At 39.6% G+C, this 25406-nt stretch overlaps 1 protein-coding gene across 1 annotated transcript in view; it reads right to left on the reverse strand.

The window, feature by feature from the left end:
• The window catches only part of STX18 (syntaxin 18), a 63983-nt gene extending 38823 nt beyond the window's left edge, over positions 1 to 25160 (reverse strand). The window contains exon 1 of the mRNA XM_065659478.1: positions 24809 to 25160. Within this exon, the coding sequence (XP_065515550.1) occupies positions 24809 to 24973 (165 nt within the window). The 5' untranslated portion in view covers positions 24974 to 25160. The remainder of the gene's footprint in view (positions 1 to 24808) is intronic.
• Positions 25161 to 25406: the final 246 nt, after the last annotated feature.

Here is a 25406-nt window from a genome sequence, read left to right on the forward strand (position 1 = left end):
AGCACTTGAGCCTGTGGCATCGGCTGTGCTGACGAGCTCGCTGATGAAGCTGCAGCCAGACTGAAGCCTCCTTTGCACACAACGGCAGTCCCACACTCCTCTGCCAGGCCCTTTTCAGAGTTCTACATTTTCAGTGTATTTACACTAATACACCTATATACTGATGCAGCATGAACTGACACACTTACGCTGTTCCTCAGAATAAGGGAAACAAGCACCATTGTGCTTCAGTGTCCAAGTATTTTACTGGAATTTCATTATTTGTACAATAATATTCTCGGTGCAAAAAATCCTTCCACTAATTTTCAACACCTTTGTGTTACACAGATGAAACACTTCTTTAGTGCTTCCTCTAGCATTTATGCCAAGTAAATTTCTCCCCCATTAAAACACTGGACTGAACCAAGAAAACATCCAGACAGAAGTGAGAAATTGATTTCTTAATGATGCCTTCTATAATGTAATGAACATGTATAAATTAGGTACCAAAAGCCTGATTTGTACATAAATCAATATACTGGAAAGAAGCTAATTCTGTAGACGTCAAGATTTTCATTCATGTGCTTTACAGTATCGGCAGGACAATTAAGACAAAGGGCCTGGGGTTTTTCCCCCCTCCTCATGTAACAGGAAACCCCAAGACCTGGATCATCAGCCCTAAATCTTAGGAGCTCACTGGGCCCTGGTCACTGTTAAGTCCTTACATGGCTGATGTGGAGTGACACACTGATAGGGGCTATTCGCATCTTCCGTAAATCTAGACGAAGTTCCTCAGCCAGGCACACACAGCTCTCTTCCCTGCTGCCCCACTTCAAATGGGCTGCTTGGCTGCTAAGGATAATCCTTTTATAACTCTTGGACCAGACAGGGATACTAACAGAGTCATTCTAAATCCAGTCTGCTAATACTATCCCGTTCCCTCCACCCTGCCCCTTGCTAAGAAATGTGTCTTATAAAACAGCCCAACCAGGACAGGTTCCTAACTCTACAGCAAGGGCTAGAAGTTTTATCAGATCACAAACTGGCCTAAAAGCACCACTGAGAATGAAGGCACCTTACTGTGTCCCCACTCTAGAATCTCCTGACATAACCAAAGTCCAGCCATAATGTCTGAGCAAAACCCCTTCCTTTAGAGCAGATCACTCTTCCTTATTTCTATTAACTACCGAATGACCATGAATGACCATGAGCTTCACAAGGTAACATAATATGACAAGGAAAGTGTCTCTGGACCCCTGCATTTGTTCACCACAAAATGCTACTCGCACTGATTTTGATCTACTGAGATGTATTTGCCAACTTGTTTGACCTAAGAAAAATATGGTCCCCCCAACCACAGGGGAGAATAATTTCTACTTGAAAATATTCCAGTAGATAGTCATGTAGAAATTTCTCCTGAGAAAGCTCTTGTAGGATTTGGGAGCAGTAAGATGTAGCTGTAATTAAAAGGGAAATTGATGCTGTATTTTCACATCTGAGTAACACTGACAGTTCAAAAGCATGTTTTTGATCACAGAAAGCAGAAACTCCTGACACAAATGTAAGCTGTGAAGTAAAGGCACTTTTCCTTTCTCACTTTTTCTCAGCCATGAATCTCAGTGAGATTTTTTAAATGTCCATTTCCTGTAATTTTGGTAATTTTAGAGTATAATTATTTTTACATTTTTATGATGCCTTTGGGGTATCATTACAAATATTTTTTAAGTATTTAAACTTAGAAAAATAAAATTAAGTAATAGCTTCTCTTAAGGACTGTCAGCCCTGTTCTGAATAAACAATCCATTTTAAAAGCAATCCAGAGATTTATATCCACTGTAACCATAGAAATTAATCTTGAGTTTAAAGAACAGAAGAGTAAAACAAAATTTCATGAAAATCAGAACACTGCTATTGCAAATGGAAGTTGGGTTTCTGTTTTTTTAATTCAGACAGCTTTGTACACCATCATAAGAGTTTACTTGATGGGCTGCTTCTTACAACTTAATCATAGTGACTTAGCCAATGTGAACAAAGCATTCACATTTCTGAGTATCTTAATTTTACTTGAGATAGATGTCAGCCAGTAAGAAGAAAGTTAGGATTTTAGATTAGAGAAGCTGAAGTTAAATATAAGAAACATTTTTAATGATAAGAGCAACCATGAGAAACTGCTGTGACATTGCGAGGCCCACAAGATGACAGCACAAAAATCTGGATGAGTTTTTCATAGAAAAAGTTTGGGAATAGCAGAAAAGAAAAAAGCACAAACTGGGAAACCTTTTTGTGTGTCAGCACAGCTAAAAAAAAAAAAAATGACACTATGTTCAGTGAAAAATAAAGTGTTCCCTACAGACTAGGAGTATTTACAAGGCTGCATGAAACATTCTAGCATGCAGACTCAAAACCAATGACAATGCATAAGGAACTTCAAGATTAAAATAATTCAAGATTTACAGCTTAGCTAAGTAAGAGCTAAAAGAGCATCAGCATATACTGCACTTTCAAAAAGCAAGGAAAAGAACCTTAGGTTCACACGAGGAAACACTGATATACTTCACAATATAACATCAGAACAAAGGATCACAGCCTAAAACCTAGGAAATTTTTCACATCACAATAGACTGAAACAGTTTCCTGTGGGGACATCAACAACAGCCACAGAAATTTAACATAAGTTGTGAAAAATATACAAGTATATAGTAGAAGGAATCTTTATCAAAAGAAATACAACCTAACAGCTCATTTCTCTAATTCCCATTTGTATTACGATGAACTATTATGTGGCACTTCTGGCTGTTACATTATCTGTACATAAAGCCTTCCAAGCCTCCCTCAATCATATCAATAGGAAATTATCAGACTGTATCAGGGAAGGGAAAAAATAAAATCAGTCTTATTTACAACTAGAAAGCTAAACTCTGAACTTGATACTCTAAATCAAATTATTCCATCTATTGTACAATGACAGATATGTAACTGAAGAAGAGAAAAAGAATATTAAGCTGCTTCAAAAGCCAGAAGTTTCTAAAAAGACAGCAACTGCTTGTAAGCCAGAGTAAGAACTCTGAAGTCCTCAGGAGATGAACGCTTCTGGTTTCCTCTCTTACTCCAGTCCACAAAGGAGAAAAAGAGCCAAACGAGAGACATCACCCAAACCCAAGGCTCACACAGATACAGGAAAGCTTGGTGTGGAATGCAAACAGGAAAGAAGAAACTCAGTGAACTGAGTTTTGCAAAGCTATACAAGACACCTGAAAATACAGCAGTCCATTCCTGTCTCCTAGCTAAGTCACCTGGTCACTGTAAAAGACTACCTTTCCCTGCAACATATTAGTCAATTCTGAATGCATTTTGTCAATCTCTACAAAGCCTCAAATTCATAGGAACCCACAGCTTAATGTAGTGGGAAGCTTTTTGATGGTATGCATCCACAGAAAGGAAAATACATGATGCACAAATAGGGAGAGAACACAGAAACAAACCAAAAAGCCTAAGACAATACAAGAACAGGAAAGAAAAGGGCTGGCTGAAATAAAAGGGAGCAGCATCTGCACTGAGACCTACCACCACCGTACACTGCTACATCAAGTCTGGAATTTTATCCAGTATTCAACTCCAAAGTGCCTCCGAGAAGAAAGGGCTGTAACTACGGAGTTATTTTGACGGCTTCTCAGGAAAGCAACACAGTCCCCATTCTGAAATTATGAAGTGACCGACTATAAATACAACTGAGTGCCCACGCACCTGTGAGACAATCTTAAGAAGCGAGATGGTGAAACACACACTGACACATCTTGTATCTATTGACAGATTCATGTTCACAAGCACTTCACAGTGACAGCACACTTCAGTTACCCAGCACCTAAGTACACTGAGATAAAAATCATGTTATCTACCAGTGGAGGAGAGAGACTGTGCTTATTCTGTAAACGCTGATGAACCAGAAGAGCTTCAGAAGACAAACATCTATGAAAACACTGTTTGGCAAAATGAATCTGAATTCTGATTTTACTTAAAAAATCGTCTAGAAAGAACAAAATAGGCACTGCTTCCCTTCCCATCCCATGATTTTCTTCAGATGTATTTTACAGGCAACATCACAGTTTTTAACTGCTTGTGGTATATGAACACTTTTGTTAGTGAAGATGTTTAAATGTTTCAAAGCCTTACTTTTCATCACTAATTACTAATATACATATGGGCATCCCTGTAATGTGTAGGGCAAGAAGGAACCATCAAGTAACTAAACACCACCATGTCAACAAAAAACATAGGCAAATTGTCTATGAGTTTAGAGATTAACCCAGTTGCTAAGAAGCTTTTTGTTAAGATTCACTGTCCATTAAGCAGTTTCACTGTGTCTCACCAACCTGTACACAGTGAGGAAATCAATGTTACCTCCCTGTCTTTTGCTGCAAGAACTAGATTGCTGTGGTTAGGCTGCAGTAGCTAAATGCTACTGCATTCCCAGGAAGAAATTACAAAACAACTGAATAGAAAATACTTATGCTTCAGCATACATGCATATGTAGAAATAGGAGTATCTCTTGCAAGATGGATACTGGTTTGTATACAAATGTCATTCTGTGAACAGCCTCTCATATTATTTGGGTTACAAGCACTTGATTTATAGATGTCATAGCTATCATACCACTGCTCCACAGTCCTGCTCTGCATTACTGCAGATGAATCAGCAATACTGAAATATATTTCATCAGTATTCTGCCTATGCACTGGCATGATGTACTTGGGAAGATAAAAAGGTAAATGTGCAGTACCTCCCCAAAGGGGAGCTGTCTCACTAGTTTTGGAATGAACATTTTAAGGCTATGAAATCAGAATGAAAATGTGAAAGCTTAATAATGGGAAGGGAATTTACCATAAGAAGACTGGTCAAGATTACATGGCAGATGCCAAGCAGGTATCTTACTGTATGAGTAGATGGAACAGGAGCTGCTGTGACAGAGGTGAAAAAATACGTGCAATGCTGAAAAGTGAAGGAAAGGCAGAACTGAAGATGGAAGAGAGCATAAAAACAGCAGCATAAGGGTACAATCTGAGGTAAAGAACAAATGCAAAACACTGTAAAATACATCCTGGCTAAAGCAACAATTATGTTTTTCAGTGCAAATATGAGACAGACGCCAGAGACACAAGAGCTAGCGTGCACTTGGAAGAATGGGCCCTTCTTTAGGATAATCAAACAGACAAAAATTAATAGGGGGAAGAAACAAACCCCCCAGCCCTTAAATGAAAATCTTAGGATGCAAAATCCTCTCCTTGAAAGGCGTTCAAAATAGCCTAAGCAAAACACTTTATGCTCCATACATATGTTAGCAAGGAGAGGGTTATCGTGACCTCATGTTTTTAATAGCCTGTTTTACTCCTTGCCTCATCAGCATTTGAACCAGGCTATCCCAAAATTATAACTTCCCCCTCCAAAACACGCAACAATTTCAAACGCCTGCAGCTCTAATGGTACACCCATGGCAGACATGCTGTTGGCTGCACTGTATAGCTGTATAACTGCAGAGCAGCCATGCAGATACTGAGTATCACAATTCTTTTTCATCCCATATATTCTTCAGTCCCCTTCATAATGATTCAAATGCTGTTCCTGCAATAAGCAACTGAAGTGTCTGACACAAATACAGCATGAATGAGCATGGAAGAGACTGACAAAAATGACTAGTGATAGAAGAACAGAGAAGGAAAACAAAACCCTTTGAGTAGAAAGTTTTACTAATGTAATTTTGTTTAGTTACATTTAGTTGTACTGCATCGTTAGCCGAACTGTGACTTTTTATGAAGTTTAAGTAACTGAACATGATTTTTATCTAAATTGAGGAATCTGCATTTCAGAAATTAAAAAAGTGTAGCTTTAATGACTGCATGCATCTTTTTACTGCTTAATTAGTAGCCATTATTAATACTAATTAATAATATGAAAAGAAAAAGACCAAAAAGCAAGAGCTGGACAAGAGAAGAAAAAGAAACAAAGGAAAAATTGATTCTATAGATTGGAGCTTCACAAGGACTGTCCTTTGCTTTTTGTTCTTTGTCTTATAAGACAAATTGAGCAACAACAAAAAGACTAAGCCTGGCTTCTGCTGCTGAAAGAAAGTAAACCAACCGACTGGGTATTTGTGGACAAACAAATTATCCGTCTTGCAGTTAAAGTTTTCTTACCATTTAAATAAACAAGCAACTATGAATTCTGTACTATGTGCTAGTAAAAAAATCAGGATCCAAAAACTGTAACAAAGGAATCAAATGGAGTGCAAATGAAGAAAATACCAACAATAAGAAATCCGTGACTCTCAAATTGCAGGAGTGAGATGTCAACAGAGAGCTATGATGAAATCCAACAGAGCCAGACTCCTGAAGAGCACTAGTTTTTGCCAAAGCCAAGTCCAGGGATGATAATATAGTTAATATTCCCTTCAGATTTAAAAATTATCCAACAAGGAAAATTAAATGCATTTACTTGAATGGAGGCAGTTAAAAGATCTGTGCTGCCTGCCTGGTTCAAAGAGTGTGATCCAAGGCAGAGGACATATGTAGAGTTGTAAGAGCTGATTTAGGTAATCTGGTTTGAAAACAGTCCACACAAAAACATCCATTGAAGTACAAACAAATACTTTCACTTTAAAAAAATCCCTTTTCATTAAACTGAAAACACCATTAAAAATAAATAAATAATACTGTTTTCCTCTTAAATTACAAATCTAAAGTGTATGCAATGCACACAGCAGAAAATCTGCTGTGCAGCATTAGTTGAATGTAACTAACCAAAATTGGGTAGTTCCTTGAGACAGTAACAAAACAAAGTCCATTTGCTAATGAGCAAAGAGGTGGAACCATACCAACCAGCTCCCACTTGGGACAAAGAGAGTGGATAAGGCCATGAAAAATCTTGAGAGAGGCCATGAAACAGTCATTTTTTCATTTTTACTGTAACACAATTTTTGCCTATTGTAGCAGGCATTACTCTCCTAACAATTACTGTCAGCAGCCTTTGCATTTGGGGTGAGAGGAAGAAGAGTGTCACTACGCCTCCAGATGAAAATTATGTAGAACAAAGTAAACAATACGTAATCTAGACTTCTCATTTCAGGTAACCCACAGATTAAAGGCACTGCCTTAGTAGTTTACTCTCAGAGCATACTCATTTTAGCTGTTGGTCTAAAATGCTTTCATTTTTGAAGCTCTGTGCAAGACTGAAGCTCTATAAAATAAAACAGAGTGCAAGTAACAGATCCAGCATCCTGGATGTAGTAGCCTTTTCCGATGAAGCTGTAATACAGTTTCATTACATAAATTAATGATTTCAGAAATGTGCATCAACAATCCTTCTTTATTTTTAATTACAAATCCCGGAGGTACACTGAACTGCAGCTTCAATGATACTAGAATTTCCAGGTGAACTGTTTATTTCTTGTGGCCATTATGGCAAAGGGGACGAAAAAAAATGCTGGGGTCTTATTGGAAGTACTCAGTGTTTTTACACAGTGTATGGTGCTATCTACTATGATAAATCTAATAATATAAGTATGATTGTACAACAGATTATGACATTGGCCATTAGCAATGGATGGATTTGCTGACTTCTGAGTGCCTGACAGTCCTTTTCTTAAAGAAAAAGAACCAAACTGATGTTATATACCAAAAACTACTATGTTTTCTTATCATATACTATTACAAATTCTTCTTTAAAATTATTATGAACATAATTTGATACATTTCCATATTACCTTTTCAGAACATTATCACTCATCCAGAAAACTACTATACATTACAATAAATGCAGAAAACAAATACTGGAGAACTTTTGTTTATAAGATATACAGACAAAATACATTCAGAATAATCAATGGGCATCTCAGCTTTACAGTTAATACAACATTTCATTAAATCAGTTTTTTCTCAAGTGTCACAAGGAAAACCAATTAAACATCAAAAGATTCCTGCTTGTCACATCAAATTTACTACTCATAGAAACAGACTGCTTTATTCGCCAAATGCGTGTTGACTTGGAAGTCATCATGAACCACATTCTTAACTAATTACAGCAACTGCTACAAAATACTGATTACTATTAAGAAGCAGTGAGTTCAGCTAAACACGGCAATTATCATAACCTTCACTTGCCAAGAGACACCATTCCACCAAAGGCACACCACACAATTAAAGACATGGTGTTTATCCTGTCCTTAATCGTTGTTCCTTCACCGCTACCCAAGAGATAGGAAATGTACTACTGTAACAACAGAAGTCTTGCACGCTGCAGTTGGTTTCTGCAAACTACATACATCTTCATTGCAAAGAATGCTTTACAAGTGAAGGTTGCACATAAACCGTGGTGTAAGGAATAAGAACATCACGTGGGTGATGTTGTTACGTTACACAGTGAATGCAGCTCAAGATACTTCTCAGCAAGATGTATATTATGTGGTTTGTTTCATTTGTGGGATAATATCAAAAAATGCCTGGGTTTCAACTTTGTGGTCAAAGGGATAACCTATACTTGCTGCTGCAATTTGTAGCTGTGTATGTATTCTTTCACACTGTCTTTATGGCTGAATGGAGAGTCTGTTTGCTCTAACTGAAATAAATTAATAAAATTGTTGAAAAATATATTTTCAGTCTGGGTCAGCTACTGGCAATATTGCGGTCATGTAGGTTTGGGGTTCACTTTTCTAAAAGAGAAGAAAACAGGGTTTTTTTCTTAATGTGAACATTAAATATACATTAAAATTTAATATATTAAACATGTATTTATAAATAAATATAAAGATACGGATATAAATACCCATATATTCATATCCATATAAATATATGGATATGAGCACAGAGAATAAATTACATAATTATGTGCTGATGCTTTCATAATTTCATTGCAGAAATATTAAAGACACAAAAGAACTGGTTAACCCGCTTCTGTTACATTTTAAATGATTTACCCGATAAACTCTTAGGACTTGGTGTCATTTTATTAAGGATAAAAATGTACCCATAAAAGCTGCATCAAGAAGTAAAAACTTTCATGATCTAGCAACAAGATAGTTTTTAAAGGATTTATTTTGCTATCAAACAAAGTTAAAAATAAAATGAGATATAAATTCAAGTTTTAGACTGTGGTCAATTGAGGTCTAGACAAAACCCTATGTTTGTTCACTGCCCAGTCTCCAGTCTGCTCCAAGTTTGAAAAGGTAATTGAACTCAGTCTATAATTACTGGATTAGATACAGATGGGCTCTATACATTTCAGGGGAGGAAAGAACTGTTTTGATTCATTTTATGATTGCCTGTAAGGTCAAACTTTTCAAAATGTACTTTCATCTGTTAAATGGTTTCTCAAAGTCCCAGGGGGACATCTTCAATAACTGATGTTTTAAGCAATTTGGGTCTATCAGATCCAGCCTTTGAATGTAATACGCTGTCCATTTTCTAGAATTATAACTGTGCATGTAGGTTAATTGCTACAACTCAGACATATTTTCAAAACTACACTTTTGCGAAAAATTCCAAGACTTTACCCAACAACTGGTATGCATAAATACCTGTAGAATTATTTTGGTTTAGGGGACAGAATATTAGGAAGGAATTACGAATAAGGACATTTCCATTTGTCAGAAGTTCCTAAGAACACTGTCTTAGCACCCAACTCAAGAAAGGATGAACAGTCCAAACAAATTCAGTTCATTTCTTACAACCAAAAAAGAGGAATGCACTTTAATAAAAAGTCCTAAAAAAGCATTTGAGAAAATTTCCCTTTCAGTCTCTCTTATATGAGCCTCCATCCTCACTCTCATTCAGAAGATAAAATGTGGAACAAACAATGAGCATTAAACTTTCACGCTACTAAGAACTTTCTGCAAACTGTTTTCTTCCGTCAAATCAACCAGAACGCTTCAGCCTGTTACAAGTAGGATTTTATCTTGCATCTTTAAATATCTTGCTTAGTTAAAAGCTCAAATGTTCCACAAAGCATATCTAGCTCTGCTCTCAGTTAGGGACTCTCAGAGCTACTGTAATAGCAATTTAAAGCAGAAAAAACATCATGCAATCAGAACGCAATGTAATAGTTTGGTCCATACACATAAAATAGAAGGAAACTTAATTCCAAACAACTCGCTATTCATGAGTTTCAGTTTATTTGCATTACAACAAATCTTGCTTAGAAAATTCCAATAAGAAAGTGGTATTTTTTTTTGTTACAACATATGTTTGTGTTTAATTAACAACAATATCTCACTGGCAACAGCCTCAGTCAAAAAGTTATCTTTGTAGGATAAGACACATATAGAGTTGTTCTGCCAGAGATTTCATATGTAAAAATCAGTAATAAGGATAATAGAAAATTCCCTGCCCATAGCAGGGTGTTGGAACTAAATGGGTTGGAACTAAAGGATCTTTAAAGTCCTTTATAACCCAAACTCTTCTATGATTCTGTGAAATCTGTTAACATAATCTCCCTAATTCCAAGGGTGCTAAAGAAAAAGGCTTAAAAGCATAGCAAGCCATCTCATGTAATTTCAATGATTAACGATTTACTCATCCTATTCCAAAGTCCTCCATATAAGGAGCAAAACCTGAAGTGAGAACCAACCATCACAAAGCCCCACCTGGAAGATACACGATTATAAGAGTTATTGGTACGCCTGCTCTGACAGAAAAATCACACCCTGTCATCATCAGGCTGTGCAGAATTCCCACAACAATTTACAAATCTCACTGAAAGAAACAACTTCTACTGTATTTGAAGAACCAGTTGAAACAATCGGTTTGTTCAAAACGGTTCAATCCAGGAAATGCCTGCAAACAAACTTTTGTAATACTAAGGTTTTTTGTAAACATAAAAGAATCAGTAACAATCTCGTATTTAAAAAAAAAGTCTTTGGAGTAAACTTCTGATTCTTATTAGAGTCAAAAACAAGCCACGTAAATTTACTCACAAGACAAAACATGTAACATTTGCATTATTGTCCTTCCTATATCCCTAATGGATGCTTTTAAATATATTCATTCAAAACTGGAATAATATTGAGATTAAAATTCACACAGGGTGCATATGCTTAATTAAATACTCAATTTTTATTTAAGAGCTATATAGAAAAGGCTTCTTTTCATTCACCGCAAAAGTTTCCTACAAAAGATGTTCATGCCTTATTTTCCCTGCAAAATAAAATTATATTAAGTATTTCAAGTGTATTGCGTGAACCCACAAACCACTCCTGAAACTACTGTAATTTTTCAGACAATAAATTGTGAAGAAATGGTAATGTAATACCCAGACCACAGCCCCATGCTTTCTGTATGCCATAACACAGAAGAAAATCAATACAAGTTATACTAGGTCACATTTTAGACCAACCAATTCACTCTTTGATATTTTTCCTTTTTTAATTCTCCTCCACATTTTAATTATCTCTAAGAAGTATTTTCCTGTATTTGCTGCAGGCTTCTTTACACTGTATTCAAAACCATAAGAAACAGTATCTGAGCTCTCTTAAGTATTTCTCATCTATTCTTTAATGGGTTCCAAAGCAAGCTAAAATTTTCAGGAATTGGAAATAACACCATTAAGAGAAATAAAGTGTGCTCTTACAGTAATACAGTAAACTAATTTTGCCTTATGGTGCATGATTTTGTCTTTATACAACTCTAAAAAACAAAGGAGATACCCACTTACATACATGAAACAGAGTCAGCGTGCAGACTACAGCAATGTAGTGTTATTTAATCGATGGATACATCACATTGGTTAATTATTCCTTCAGTCTTTACAAAAAATCATTTACCTGTCTTTGTACATCCATTCATCTTCTGAAATTTGTAAGGAAGGAATCAGAAAAAACCTCCCAAACATTTAAAAGTGGTTGCTTACTTTGCAGTAACTCACTCCTGTGGTAGAAAATAAGCACGCTGTGAAGTCTTAAACGGCTGTTTCATTTTAGAAATGCTTTAACACGTTGTTTCCTGTAAGTTCTTTTATTATTAAAAATTAAGACAGAACATTCATACATGCACACAGCGTAAGGTCAGGCTGATCAGAGTCATAGGTCACCCAAGCAGTAGTCTGGGATTTGGAAAACCAGTATCCAATTCTTTACTTTGGTACAAAGCAGTGTCCCATATGTAAAAAGGAATTCTTGAGCAATCCCTACACACATTAACTCCTGCAATACTTGTTGAGTACTGTATGTATTTTGGAATATATGCACTTGATTTAAGAGATTTCAAGTGATGCAGAATCTACCAAATCAAGGATCAGCTGAACACCACTACAAATAATAATGACTTTTCTCAGCACTGTATCTGATTTTTGCTATTTCATTAGATCCATGAAAAAATTGGAGACTTTTTTTCTTGTGATCGTGTCTGCTAACAAAATAGGATGAAAAAGTTTCTCACCACTTAGATTTTTCAGACATAAGCTCATTTTCACAGCTCTTTTCTAAAAAAGCAAAACACAACCTCTCCCTCCACCACCACATTTCTGGAAAAGGTGGACATCAGAACTGGATGCAACATTTTTTGATTTTAGTAGCACTAGATGCTCTTCCTTTAACTGATAATCCCACCTCTGTTCCATTCAACTTGCATCTGTTTAAAACGGAAGTTTCTTTATTTTAGTACTGACTCCTGTCAGTATTTACTAGGAGCTGAAGAGGACAAATTATGCCCTACCATACCCAGAACCACAATCAATAAATGCCCTGCTTACACAAGCAGAGGTAATATCACACGCAAGAATCTTTGCACAGATGTAATAATTTTTCTATATAGTTGAAGGAGCCAATTTAAGCCTACATAAAGGAACACTCTCCTATCACAAACTGCAGCATGCATCGTGCTGTCCAGCTGAATCGACCCAAGTAAATAATATATAACAAAGACAACTGAAGAAAGGAGATTTTTAAATTAATAAAAAATTTGTAGCTGTCACTAGAAAACAGGCATGCAACAAGGTTCTGAAAGAAGAATATCCCATGAACACACACATCTGTTTAATATTACAAGCCAACTGTCAACATCCCAAGTGAAGTTTTAATTTAGTATTTTTTCTCTCTTGATGTTGTACCTTTAGTCAATGCCTTGTGAGAGTATCAGCTTTCTATAAGAAACTGTTAAATATAAAGAAATGTTATTGTAGCATGTTTATAAAATCATAGTTCGAGAACTTTTTATTTTTCTAAAGCCTGACCACAACTTAATTATCTGCAGGACATTCCAAGCTCACAATTGCAAGCTCCAGTTCCCAAGAAATTTTAAACACTATCTACTGTACAGGACACACGGTATTGCAAATACCACAACATGGCAGTGTTTCCAAATGTCAGCATTAGAGCCTTTAGACATGGTTTTTATTTTCAAGAAATATCTGTTGCCTTACTAATCATTAAATGGTTTTCATCACCATTACATGTTTGTCTTTCACATGTCAGTTTGCTATCACCATTTATTTTTAACACAAGTGAACTAGTTATAAAGAAGACAGATATAATGTATAACATATTATACATAAAGTGCCATAAGAGTAAGCAATAGGCTCCTCTGCAGCTCACACAGTGTTTTGCTTCTTTTCCAGGAAGGAGCAAGAAAAAAACCACCCAAACTAACTGCAAAACTGGAGATAAGGGGGGAGTGTGTGTTTGTGAAATGAAACCATTAGTTCAGGCAAAAACTCTCAAAACAAAGGTGGAATTTCTTTAAAAAAGAAAAACCTCAAAAAAGCCTGAGAATTCAGAAATTGTTTCTATTCTGCAAAAACATCCAAACCACCTGAAAACAGGCAAGAAAGAAAACAATCCATGATGCAATTACATCTGTTTTACACATGTCAATCTGAAAACCAGACAATACAAGATTTCTAGAACAACTCCAAACTCCAAAAGTATGTTTTCCTCCACAGAATACCAATACTCTGCAGAACACCTTGGTTTCAACACACTGCTGACCAACTACCCTGTCTTCCTGCCCCTTTAACAAAATTCTCCCTTCTCTGAAGATTGAGGAGTCTTGCTAACCTGCACTCCCCAACAGCTGCTGCCATAGAGCCAGGGTAAGGAGTTCCACCACACTCATGGTGGGCTGCTGTACAACCCAGGGCTCTGTTCTCCGCTCTTCTTTTACCTCCCAGGCCTCTGGTGTCTGTTTCATTCCAGAAACCCCCACATGTCCTGCAGCAAGATTATTTCTCGTCTTCTAAATGTAGTGGCATTTTACTTTCACCTGGACTAAACATTTGAGGACTTATTTTACTTTCCATTAAAAAAAACTAAAACTCGAACGACCACTAAGAATTCTGATTAGAATATTACTCCATATGAGACATCTAATAAATTTATGATGCAATCCAAGACCCTTTAAACCACAGACCAACGTAATGTTTAAAATAATCCTCGCAGAACCTCTACCAACATTCATGAGAACCCCCTTTCATACTTGCTATCCGAGACATGGAGAGGTGGGAAACACCAGTCTGTTGCATCTTGTACTATGGAAATTAAATATTCAATTTAGAATAGTGAGATCAAATCCACATTCAAACCCATTCAGATATTAACCAAAAAAGGAAATATCCAGTGGGAAACATCAAGCAATCTATTAATAGTGGGAAAGCAAAGATTGAAAGGAAGCTGGATTAGATTTAACTGTATCTGGTTTTTGTTTTGCTTGGTTTCCAAATGCTGGACAATACCTAAAGAAACAGAATAGATTGAAATTTAAGCAGATGTAGTACATCCGCTTCTCTATTGCTCTCACCACCCTCCATCAAAAGGTAAGGCAGAGTCAGAATCAAAGGGTAAAAAGGGACAACAAAAACCTCAGGGCTGGTACCTGATCACTACAAAATATCATTTTGGGCAGACAGAAAGCTTTGACACACCACCCTGAAGACAGGAAACCAACATTTTCAAGCAAGTATCCATCATTTAAAATTCTAGGCAATTAGATCACACTGTAATATTCTCAACACTAAAGCACACTTTCTCAGAATTGCTGGAAACAATTCATAGCTCAAATATTCACCCTTTAATCGCTGTCACTGCCGAAGCTATCATACCAGGTTTTAGTATTTGCCAGCCTGACACATATTTTCAAGCACAGTGGTCTGAAGTTTCAAAGACAGAGCATACAATTACATAATCTTTCACTGAAAAATTACATCCTTTTGTCTATGGCAAAGCACAGAAAGCCTTAATCCACTCATTACCAAAAATCACAAGGAATCAGCTCAGCATTACCGCAGTAACTAATCCTGATGACCAAAACCAGCCCAATTAACAAAAACACATGTGTGAGTCCCACTTGTTGAAAGCAATGATTTGTTACCGATTTTTGTGAGAAGCTGCAACATCTTTATGCTTTGAAATAGCTGTTCGCTGAGATACAGATTAAAACTCTTTTTGCTGATCATGTGTGAAGCACAGCATCCTAAATTACGTATCTCCCTATCCTGCTAATATTCAATACACTTCAGATTTCAAAGCAATTGATATGTGAGGACTCAGAAATTCTCCCTGCTGATTGCTGCAGAGAAGAATAGTCCTTAGTCCAAGTCTAGATTTAGCAGAAGCAACAGAAGTAGTACTTCTCAAATGTCCAAGAATACCTCTCTCTACATAACTTCACAAGCAGGATAAACCATGCACACAGAAATGAGAAGTGCAGGATGCCAGGAAGAGTCATGGCTAAATTCTACTCTGGGTTACTATTCACCAGACTTGTCCTATTTTCAAAAGAGGAGGAAAATCAGAACCTAAAGAACCAGTTACTAACTTCAAGACAAATTAGTTTTATTTTGGCCTCACTGATAATGCCTGGAAAAGTAAATCCCAACAGTTAAATCTCTAACAAGTCACACTAATATTAAGTCTGCTTTTTTTTAAGTTCATTTCTGTCCCAAACAAGAGATTTTAATAAACATAAATAGAGAGCCCAAAGCTTCTAGTGATAGCAGTGGGTCAAAGTACTCAAAATAACAAGCTGTTCTTGCTCCAAGATCATAGAATCATAGACTCATAGAACAGTTAGGGTTAGAAAAAAACCTCAAGATCTTTTAGTTCCAACCCCCCCTGCCATGGGCAGGGACACCTCACACTAAACTGTCTCACCCAAGGCTTCGTGCAACCTGGCCTTGAACACCGCCAGGGATGGAGCATTCACAACCTCCCTGGGCAACCCATTCCAGTGCCTCACCACCCTAACAGGAAAGAACTTCTTCCTTATATCCAAACTTCCCCTGTTTAAGTTTTAACCCATTACCCCTTGTCCTATCACTACAGTCCCTAATGAAGAGTCCCTCCCCTGCACCCTTATAGACCCCCCCCCTTCAGATATTGGAAGGCTGCTATGAGGTCTCCACGCAGCCTTCTCTTCTTCAGGCTGAACAGCCCCAACTTCCTCAGCCTGTCTTCATACGGGAGGTGCTCCAGTCCCCTTATCATCCTCGTGGCCCTCCTCTGGGCTTGTTCCAGCAGTTCCATGTCCTTTTATGTTGAGGACACCAGAACTGCACACAATACTCCAAGTGAGGTCTCACAAGAGCAGAGTAGATGGGCAGGATCACCTCCTTCAACCTGCTGGTCACGGTCCTTTTGATGCAGCCCAGGATACGGTTGGCTTTCTGGGCTGCGAGCGCACACTGAAGTCAGCTCATGTTCATTTTCTCATCGACCAGCACCCCCAAGTCCTTCTCCGCAGGGCTGCTCTGAATCTGTTCTTTGCCCAACCTGCAGCTGTGCCTGGGATTGCTCCGAGCCAGGTGTAGGACCTTGCATTTGTCATGGTTAAACTTCATAAGGTTGGCATCAGCCCACCTCACAAGTGTGTCGAGGTCCCTCTGGATGGCATCCCTTCCCTGCAGCGTTATCAACCAAAACACACAGCAAACTTGCTGAGGGCGCACTCAATCCCACTGTCCATGTCAGTGACAAAGATATTAAACAAGACCGGTCCCAACACCAATCCCAAAATGATCTTTGATACAGAACTCGGAGAAATAGTAAAAAGCATAAATGCATCCATTAAATCCACTAACCTGTAAATTGCATTCTTGCGCTTCCATTTCCCTTCCTTTCTTTCCTATTTAGATGTATCCTATCATAACCTCCATACGCTTTCCTGCTGTTCATTCTTTTTCTTTACCCATATTTCTACCTCTCATGTTAGACTGTCTCTTCTCCAACCTACATCATTCTATTTTCTTCCAGCTAAGCCTACTCACTTTCTGTTGTCTTCTATTGAATCACTCCAGATTTTCAGATGCCACAGGAGCCACCACCCTGTCCCTAGCCCACCTTTCTCCTTCTTCAGATGTCATGCTAATGTAACCTGTGTTGCAAACTACAGATTATAAACCTCAGCTTTATTCCACTTCCACATGTGCTACTAATGTCCATAAATTTTGTCCTTATTTGTGGCAAGATGACAAAAAAAGAACTCACAGGAGATGTCAGTTTAATGGACAACCATAGTCAGAAAAGAGTTCATAGTGACCAGCTACACAATATAACATTTCCTCCAACAACGAAGTCAGAAAAGAACGTGCCACAACCAAGCTGGAGAAGAGGACAAAGACAACGTCCTCTAAATGGGAACTGCAGCCTCAGATACTTTCGGACTCCTCAGCACCACATGAGGTCCAGTTAGTCAAAACAAAACTAACAGACAACCAAGGAAAGCTGTCTCCCAAGCCAACTTTCAATCCTGCTGTTCAGTTACAGTCAGAAAGTAATTCCCATGGAGTTTAGAATGTACTCCAAAACAAACAAACAAAGCAGTGGGGGACAAGGACAGACATTTGCATTGACATTTCCCAAAATGTAACTCTTCCCCCAAGGCCAGTCTATACCCTCACCACTGTTAGTGATGTGAATTTTGCCAAAACCAGAAGCATCACAAGGGGAACATTAGTGAATTGGCATTTAATCCTTTTGCATTAAACAAGGTCAGCACTGCATTTGTCTCCAAAAATCTTAAAAAACATCTTTCCTCTGCTATTTCCTTTCTGGCTTAAGTGTTTCTCCTCTACTAATTAAAATTCCCTCCATCTCTCAAGCTAAATTTCTTCTCCAACAAAGATGGAGGAAATGAGAAGTAAAAACAAAAAATGTTCATAATAAAAACCTAACATTACGCATAATTTGCAGAGGGGAAGAGATAAATCTCAAATCTTAGAAAGCCCTACACTGTAATGTCCCACTTGAAAAAGTGTCACTTAGAATTGTATTTTCTGCCTAGGAAATGGGGGAGGGAAACCCACGTGCATGTAAAAGTGTACAAAATGCAGCACCAGCGGTGAACTTAGAGGAAAAAAAGTGACTTTATAACTGTGCATGGGAGAAGTCAGAATTAATCCTAATGACCTCAGCTGTGGGCCCAATTTATTAGAACTTACCTCTCATTAAAAGTTAAGTGAACTGAAATATCACTTGCTGTCCAAAATTTGGCAGTCATTAATTTCTAATAAAGACTATAATTGGCTATACCATGAGCAGTATATATTTCCTTGCATCTAAATATTCTTTCATGGGACTTATGTAATCATTAAAATCAAAACGACGGTATAAACTAACCTTATTACATCAGGTTAATTTTTTTTTTTAGTTTGAGTATAAAATCAAAAACATTAAAGCACACCATTTTAACCATTTTTGGCCATTTCCCTCAAAGCACTGGTTAGTGTCAGCTATTCAACTACAACAGAAGTACCTCACTCCATGACCATGCATGCAGTCTTTGATGCACTGCCTGTGTTCTGCCATGGACTTTAACCCCTCCCATTCAGGTCTATTCTGAACCTGCCAAATACATGTCCCATCCCACAAAAATTAACATAGCAAGATGGCCTTTTCATTAATTAGGATATTTCTCTGTTGTTTAAACAGCTTCGATATAATCTGATGCATTCTGGAGACACCAACCTGAACTTGACTCAGAGCCAGCAGCATAATAATTATTGTCATATTCCAATACAACATTTAATACTTGGTATTTTCATTTACCTTCACTTTTAAAACAGTAATGATGTTACTCCCTGCATCAACAGAGTAGTACCTGCCTATCACCAAAGCTACTACATATCCAAAAGCAGGCAGTGGAAAAGCCCATGAGCCTCCCAATCTACAAGCCAACTCTTTTTTCTTCCGATACTAAAACTGTATTAAGCAAGAAGAATCCTTTGTTTGAAATCTCGATCTAATCATCTACTACTGTTTTTCAAACTGGTTGTGATCAGTAAATCCCTAGAAATTTTCCAGTGAGCATGCAGACTTGTCCTTCTCTATTAGTGCCATGTACTAGCTACAGATTATTTACTGTAACCATACCCACTGCACATTTTTAATGTCTGAATTTTCTTCTTGGTACCTCTTCAAACAATCCTGAATAGTCTGAAAGGGATCAGAAAGTACGTATTGTTAAAAACACTTTTAATGGTGCTACATCAATAATTATGTCATGCTATTCAATGTGGTCCTACATGGTCAGTCTGGGGGACCAGCTACTGGTTTGGGCATTTCTCATACTTTTTTAGGCTTTATTAATACAGTGACAAAGATTAAGGCACTGTAAACACTACATACAAACACCCCAGCCTTTTCTTCTCCTACAAGAATGCTCTAAATACCAAATTGCACAAAGATGGGCCATGCTTGGGACCAAGGACAAAACATCAGCTCTCCATCTCTTCCAATAGCAATGCTACTTTGAATTATCCTGCGGGCTTTGTCCAGTCTGCCGTACGTACGTATGCATGAAAGGTTGTTTTACTCAGAGGATGTAAAATAAAACCTAAAAGCTAAAAATTGAGTCAGGTGGCCTTGAAATCAAAAGGTTTCTCAAAATTTATAATCAATGTCATTTGGTTTGGCTTTTGTAAGAACCAGTTTTGGAAACAAGTTTTATGTGGGGATTTTTCCTACTCATTACATATTTGTACGGAGCAGCTGAACATATTTTTGATGTGAATATTGACCTATCATACCAATTTTTTTTGAAGAATCAGTTAATCATCCTACAGAATCCATACACAGAAGTTATATGAATAACAGATGTTGCAGCCTCATGAACCTGGCATCCTTATGCGATCAACAGTTTCAAACACAGACATTTGATCATTCTGAAATTCTGCATTTAAAGACTAAGAAACATTTAACCTTTCAAATTTTCCATTCTCAAGGATATGTTTTCAGATAGGTCTGGTATTGCTTTTGAAGGATTCATGCTCCAACACTTCATTTTTTAGCTTTCTGCAAAACCTTAAAGAAGAGAATCTCCCTAGCAAAACACGAAATTTCATTCATGGCTGCAATCAAGCCCACCATGAAATTCTGTTTGACCATTAATAGCTATTTATTTCTGTAATAGGCTCTATCAGCCTCGATTCCATTTCTCCAACACATACTGAACAGTCAGCAATGATAAAAAGTTCATTCCTTCAATACACTCAGGTAACTAAGAAAGGAGCATATCTGGCAGGTATTCCCAATAGCTCATCCTTGCCTTAAAAAGTAATAGGAAAGGCTTCAATAGTCAGGTTTCCTAAGATTGTCCTAAGACAGAAGTTCCAGTGCCAAACACCTTCCAAAGCTGGCAACCTTTCGAAATATCCAAATCTGCAGGTTTAAGACCATGGTAATGTCGTGAACGAGTGCCACATATACTGGGCCTATGCTATACCTGAACTGCTCATGGTTGTCCCTGAGCACTTACTTCAAGGCTGGAGCAGAGAGATGCCCAAAGGAAACTGTGACGCTGTAGGAAGCCATGCTGGAGCAGGCCCCTGTCAAGATCTGTGGCCCCATGAAGATAGTAGCCCACACTGGAGCATGTCTGCTGAGTTGTGACCCCAGGGGGGACGCAGTCTGGAACAGTCCATTCCTGAAGGATGCACCCCATGAAGGGACCCATGCTGGAGCTGTTCATGAAGAACTGCAGCCTGTGGGAAGGACTCATGTTGGAGAGGTTCATGAAGGACTGTTTGCTGTGGGAGGGACCCCATGGTGGAGCAGGGGAAAAGCATGAGGAGTCCTCCCCTGAGAAGGAAGAAGCAGCAGAGACAGCGTGTGATGAACTTACCACAACCCCCTTCTATGTGCCCCTGTATCACTGGCGGGAGGAAGTGGAGAAAACTGGGAAGAAGGGAGGGGTGGGGGGGAAGGTGTTTTAAGATTTAGTTTTTATTTCTCATTATCCTACTCTGATTTGATTGGTAATAAATCAAACTGACTTTTTCCCCCCATGTTGAGTCTGTTTTGCCCATGACAGTAACCAGTGAGTGATCTGTCCCTGCCCTTATCTCAATCCATGAGCCTTTTGTTATGCTTCCTCTCTTTCCTCTCCCCTGTGTAGCTGAGGAAGGAAGCAACAGAACAGCTTTGGTGGGCACCTGGTGTCCAGCCAGGGTCAACCCACCATAACTACATAAGCCCGTAAAAGTATACACTACATTTCAAACAGCTGGGTTACTCTAAAAGTCTAACAGAAAAAGTGCTGATTTTGTTCTAATTAACCAAAAAGCACTACCATGTACATAATGAATTCTAACAGTCTTTTTTGAGTTGTAAGCAATGGAAAGTTTGTCACTGCTATTGCAGATTTCTTGTAGGGAATCCCTCAATGCTCATTGATGTGAATATTGGCCCTATCTGGTCCTAGTCAATATGTAACTGGTAAGCAGGTGGTGAGATGCCAGAAACACTCACCATATGCGCAGCATTAGTCACCTTTCATCAGGTATCAGCCAACCCAACCTTGTACAATGCAGCTGAGAGACCAAAACAACCCAAACCAAATAACAGTGATGGGTCAACACCAGGGCAAAGAAAATCCTTTCACAGGCATAACATTCATCTTCGATTTAGAAGAGCATCCATAGGCAAACAGGACAATTTTGTCACAGTTTAAGAAATGTTAATGACCAGTAACAGCAGCCTCAGCTACTAACACCACAATGATTTTATACAACCTCATAACATCCTTGTGTTACCAATGCATCCTCAAATACAAATGCCTTCATCAGCTCCCCAGAGGCTGCAACAACACAGTGTGTATGTATATATATATACACACACACACATAAATATGAGCACAAAACAGTTCTGAAAACAAATACAAATTAATGCAGAACCATTAAGTACTTTTTGTGACTAATGCAAAATACCAAGAGCACACAAAATGTATCCTCCCATTTTTGGTTTCCCACACACTACTGATTCAAGTCAAAGCTCTGATATTCGCTATTCTCTCTGCCTACTCCAGTCCACCTAAAAAATCATGTTAAGTTTGAGAACATAAAAGAGGATTTTATAACTCTATCTCCCAGGCGCAACGAAACTTCACCATAAATACAGAAGCCCACTGTGCAGATACAGAGCTTTCTTAGAGAAGAAAAATGAAATTCAACAGAAAATAAGGAACTGTTACAACTTTGCCAGCTTCTTCTCCAAATGTTAAGTACCTTCAGTCTTCCTTCTTAAACATCACTTAAGAGTCTGTCTACAAAAAAGACCAGAAAAGAAAAAAGTAAACATCTGCATAGTCCTCAAATCCTGCAGCAAAACTCATAGTCCTTTGGGGCAGGGGGAAAGGAGGAAGAAAATATTCTATGTATGGTAGAGTTACATCACTTAATACAGTTCAGCCAAATGCTCAAACACACTAATAATGTGATACAAAACCACTGTGGGATGGGCTAGGAAGGAGAACTCCGATCCCACAGCTGTGTGGCTGCCTCAGGCCAGGCTGAGCACCCATCCAGCACCACATTCCAGGTGTGCTGCTGTCTGCTTTGGACCAGAGCTGGATGCTGCTCCCACAGCAGAGGACTACAGCTGGGCAGTGAGAAGATGAATGTGAGGCTAGGCTTCAGTATGAAACAAACTCAAGAAAGAAAACCAGAACCGGGAGGCAGCAAATGCAAGGAAGCATTGGTGATAGGAAGGGAAGACAGAGAAAAGACTAGGAAGAAGGAAGAAGTAGATGTCAGCCTAGTCTGAAGCTATAAATTATTTGGAATACAGACACTGAAACCGAGAAGGAAGAACTGAAAGCCCAATCCCAGGCAGTGTTCAAGGCCAGGCTGGACAGGGCTTTGAGCAACCTAGTCTAGTGGAAGGTACCCCTGTCCATGGCAGTGGATTGGAACTAGGTGACCTTTAAGGTCCCTTCCAACCGAAACCATTCTGTGATTGTGAAGCGCAGGCAATAGTGGAAGCAACTGGACAGAAGGTAAAACACTTCAGAGGGAACAACCAGAAGTCTATAGCTATAACAGTATCTAGAATGGAACCTAAAAATCTCAGATTTCCTCTTGATACCACAAATAACTATGAAACACTTCGACAAAGCATCCAAACTAGTGCTAAACCTTTAGACAGCAACAACCTGCCCTCAGCACCAGCCCAAGTGCTGGAGTTCTGAATGGAAGATTTAAAAATCGCAGTTGTGTTGATGATGGTGATAAATGTCAATATGATACCCTCTGATAGTCAATCATTTACTGAATTCTAGGAATTTACACACACAAATAGTGTTAAAAATTAAAAAGACTGTCCTGGGGTAAAACTGAAGGAGCCCATTCTCTCTTAACACTGCAGAATGTGGAACATCTGCATCAGTAGATGCAGTGGGGGAAAAAAGGTAGATTTCACAGGAAAAGACCTTGACTGTAGTTTTATGGACTGGTCTGCTCACTGCAGATAGATCCTTATCACTCACAGTGAACAAGTCACTTATTAACCATAACAAAAAGTTGCTTTATATTCATTTAACAGGTACCCAACTTGATGCCTTCTGCTTAGGCCTCTAAGCAATCACTGAGCTACTGAACATCAAACATCAAGTGTTACAATTTACACTGGCTTTTTAGTACTCTCTCAGAAGTGGAAAATGTACAATGAGCACAGAAATGTGACATTGATGTCTATGCTTCAAAACTAAATTATTCATAACTTAGAAAATGACAGAACAAGCTTACTTGTGTGTTCTTTGTTTAGTCCTAAACTTGTATTTGCGCTCCGTAAGCCCGTCTCCTCAGAAAGTCCTTTTCTCTGAGTTTTATAAAATACAGTCCAGTACCTTATTAAACATGTGTTATTCAAACCCTGCTTTGGTACCAGACTTTTTTCCCTGCCTTTTACTCAGTATGGAGCAAAATAACCTGCAACAAATCTGGTTTACAGCATGACTGGACTGAGGACTGTTAATAGTGCTGGTCAGCCTTCAGCTCTGTAACTCCTTCACTTCTCAGTGCTTGCCTTTTCAAGTTTTAAAATGCTCTAGTTGCCTTTGTACATTTGCAATGTAATTTGTACATTCTGTAATTTGTACAGAACTGGCACTTCAGAGCCATACGGTGTGACAAACCGAAAGCAAAACTGAAGACAGAATATACGGTGCAACATTGCAAGCGCTTATGCTCACGTCTGCTTACAGGAGCGTTCTCTTACGTGGCAACTGCCATGAGGAAATCCTCGTATCGATGCACGCACGGCCGCGGCCCACACCAGGCGCGACAGCCCGCCCGGAAGGGGCAGCGGCCGGCAGAGCCCCCACGGGACGGTCTCGCCGGGGGAAGGCTGCGGCAGGCGGGCTCTGAGCCTTCCGCGGCCGGAGCCGGCTCTCACGCTGCGCTCCCCCCATCCCGACCCACATCCGTGTGGGAAAGAGCCGCCCCAGGGCGGTCTGCGGGCGACGCTGGGGCCCGCTCGCTCGCCCCGGTGCTCGGGGAGGGCCAGCCGTGGCGGCCCGCTCCGCGGCGGGCTGAAGGGGGCGGGCTGCCCGGGGCAGGCCCGGCGGCCGCCGTCGCCGCACTCACCACTTCCCGGGCCCGGCCGGTGAAGTCGCTCTTGGAGCGGGCGGCGCCCCGCTTGAGCAGCTCGTCCCTGGCGTTGTCACCCGCCGCCGCCACCCCCAGCGCCTTATTGCGGGTCTTCACCGTCTTCACGCTGGCCTTGAAGAGCAGGGTGATGTCCACCGCCATGGCGGCCCGCCCCTCAACCGGCGCCGGTGCCGCTGCGCACCCTTCCCCGCACAACGTAGTTCCGCGCGGCGCGTTCCGGGCCGGGCCAGTCCCGTCCCAGGGCTCCTGGCCCCGCTCGCTGCTAGGAGGCCATGCTCCCCGCAGCTTCTCGGAGCCTGCCTGGGCTACAGCGGAGTGTGCCGTAGCGGGCACGGAGGGCTGAGAGCGGCCGCGCTTGGGTTAGGAAGACGCGTGTGCCTCCCTCCCGTCCGCACAGCCCAGCGGGAGGCAGCGCCTAAGCGGGGCGGCCGGAGCGGGGCTGTCTCTGCCCAGCTCCGATCGAACAGCCACCCTGCGGGGTAAAAGCTGTGCCCCACGGCACTCTGGCGTCCGGACCGCGCCGCGGGGGCGCCGGGGCAGGTGTCACCAGGTGGTGCTGTTAGACGCAGTCCGC

This window comes from Lathamus discolor, chromosome 1, assembly GCF_037157495.1.
Source record: "Lathamus discolor isolate bLatDis1 chromosome 1, bLatDis1.hap1, whole genome shotgun sequence".
Lineage (NCBI taxonomy): Eukaryota > Metazoa > Chordata > Aves > Psittaciformes > Psittacidae > Lathamus > Lathamus discolor.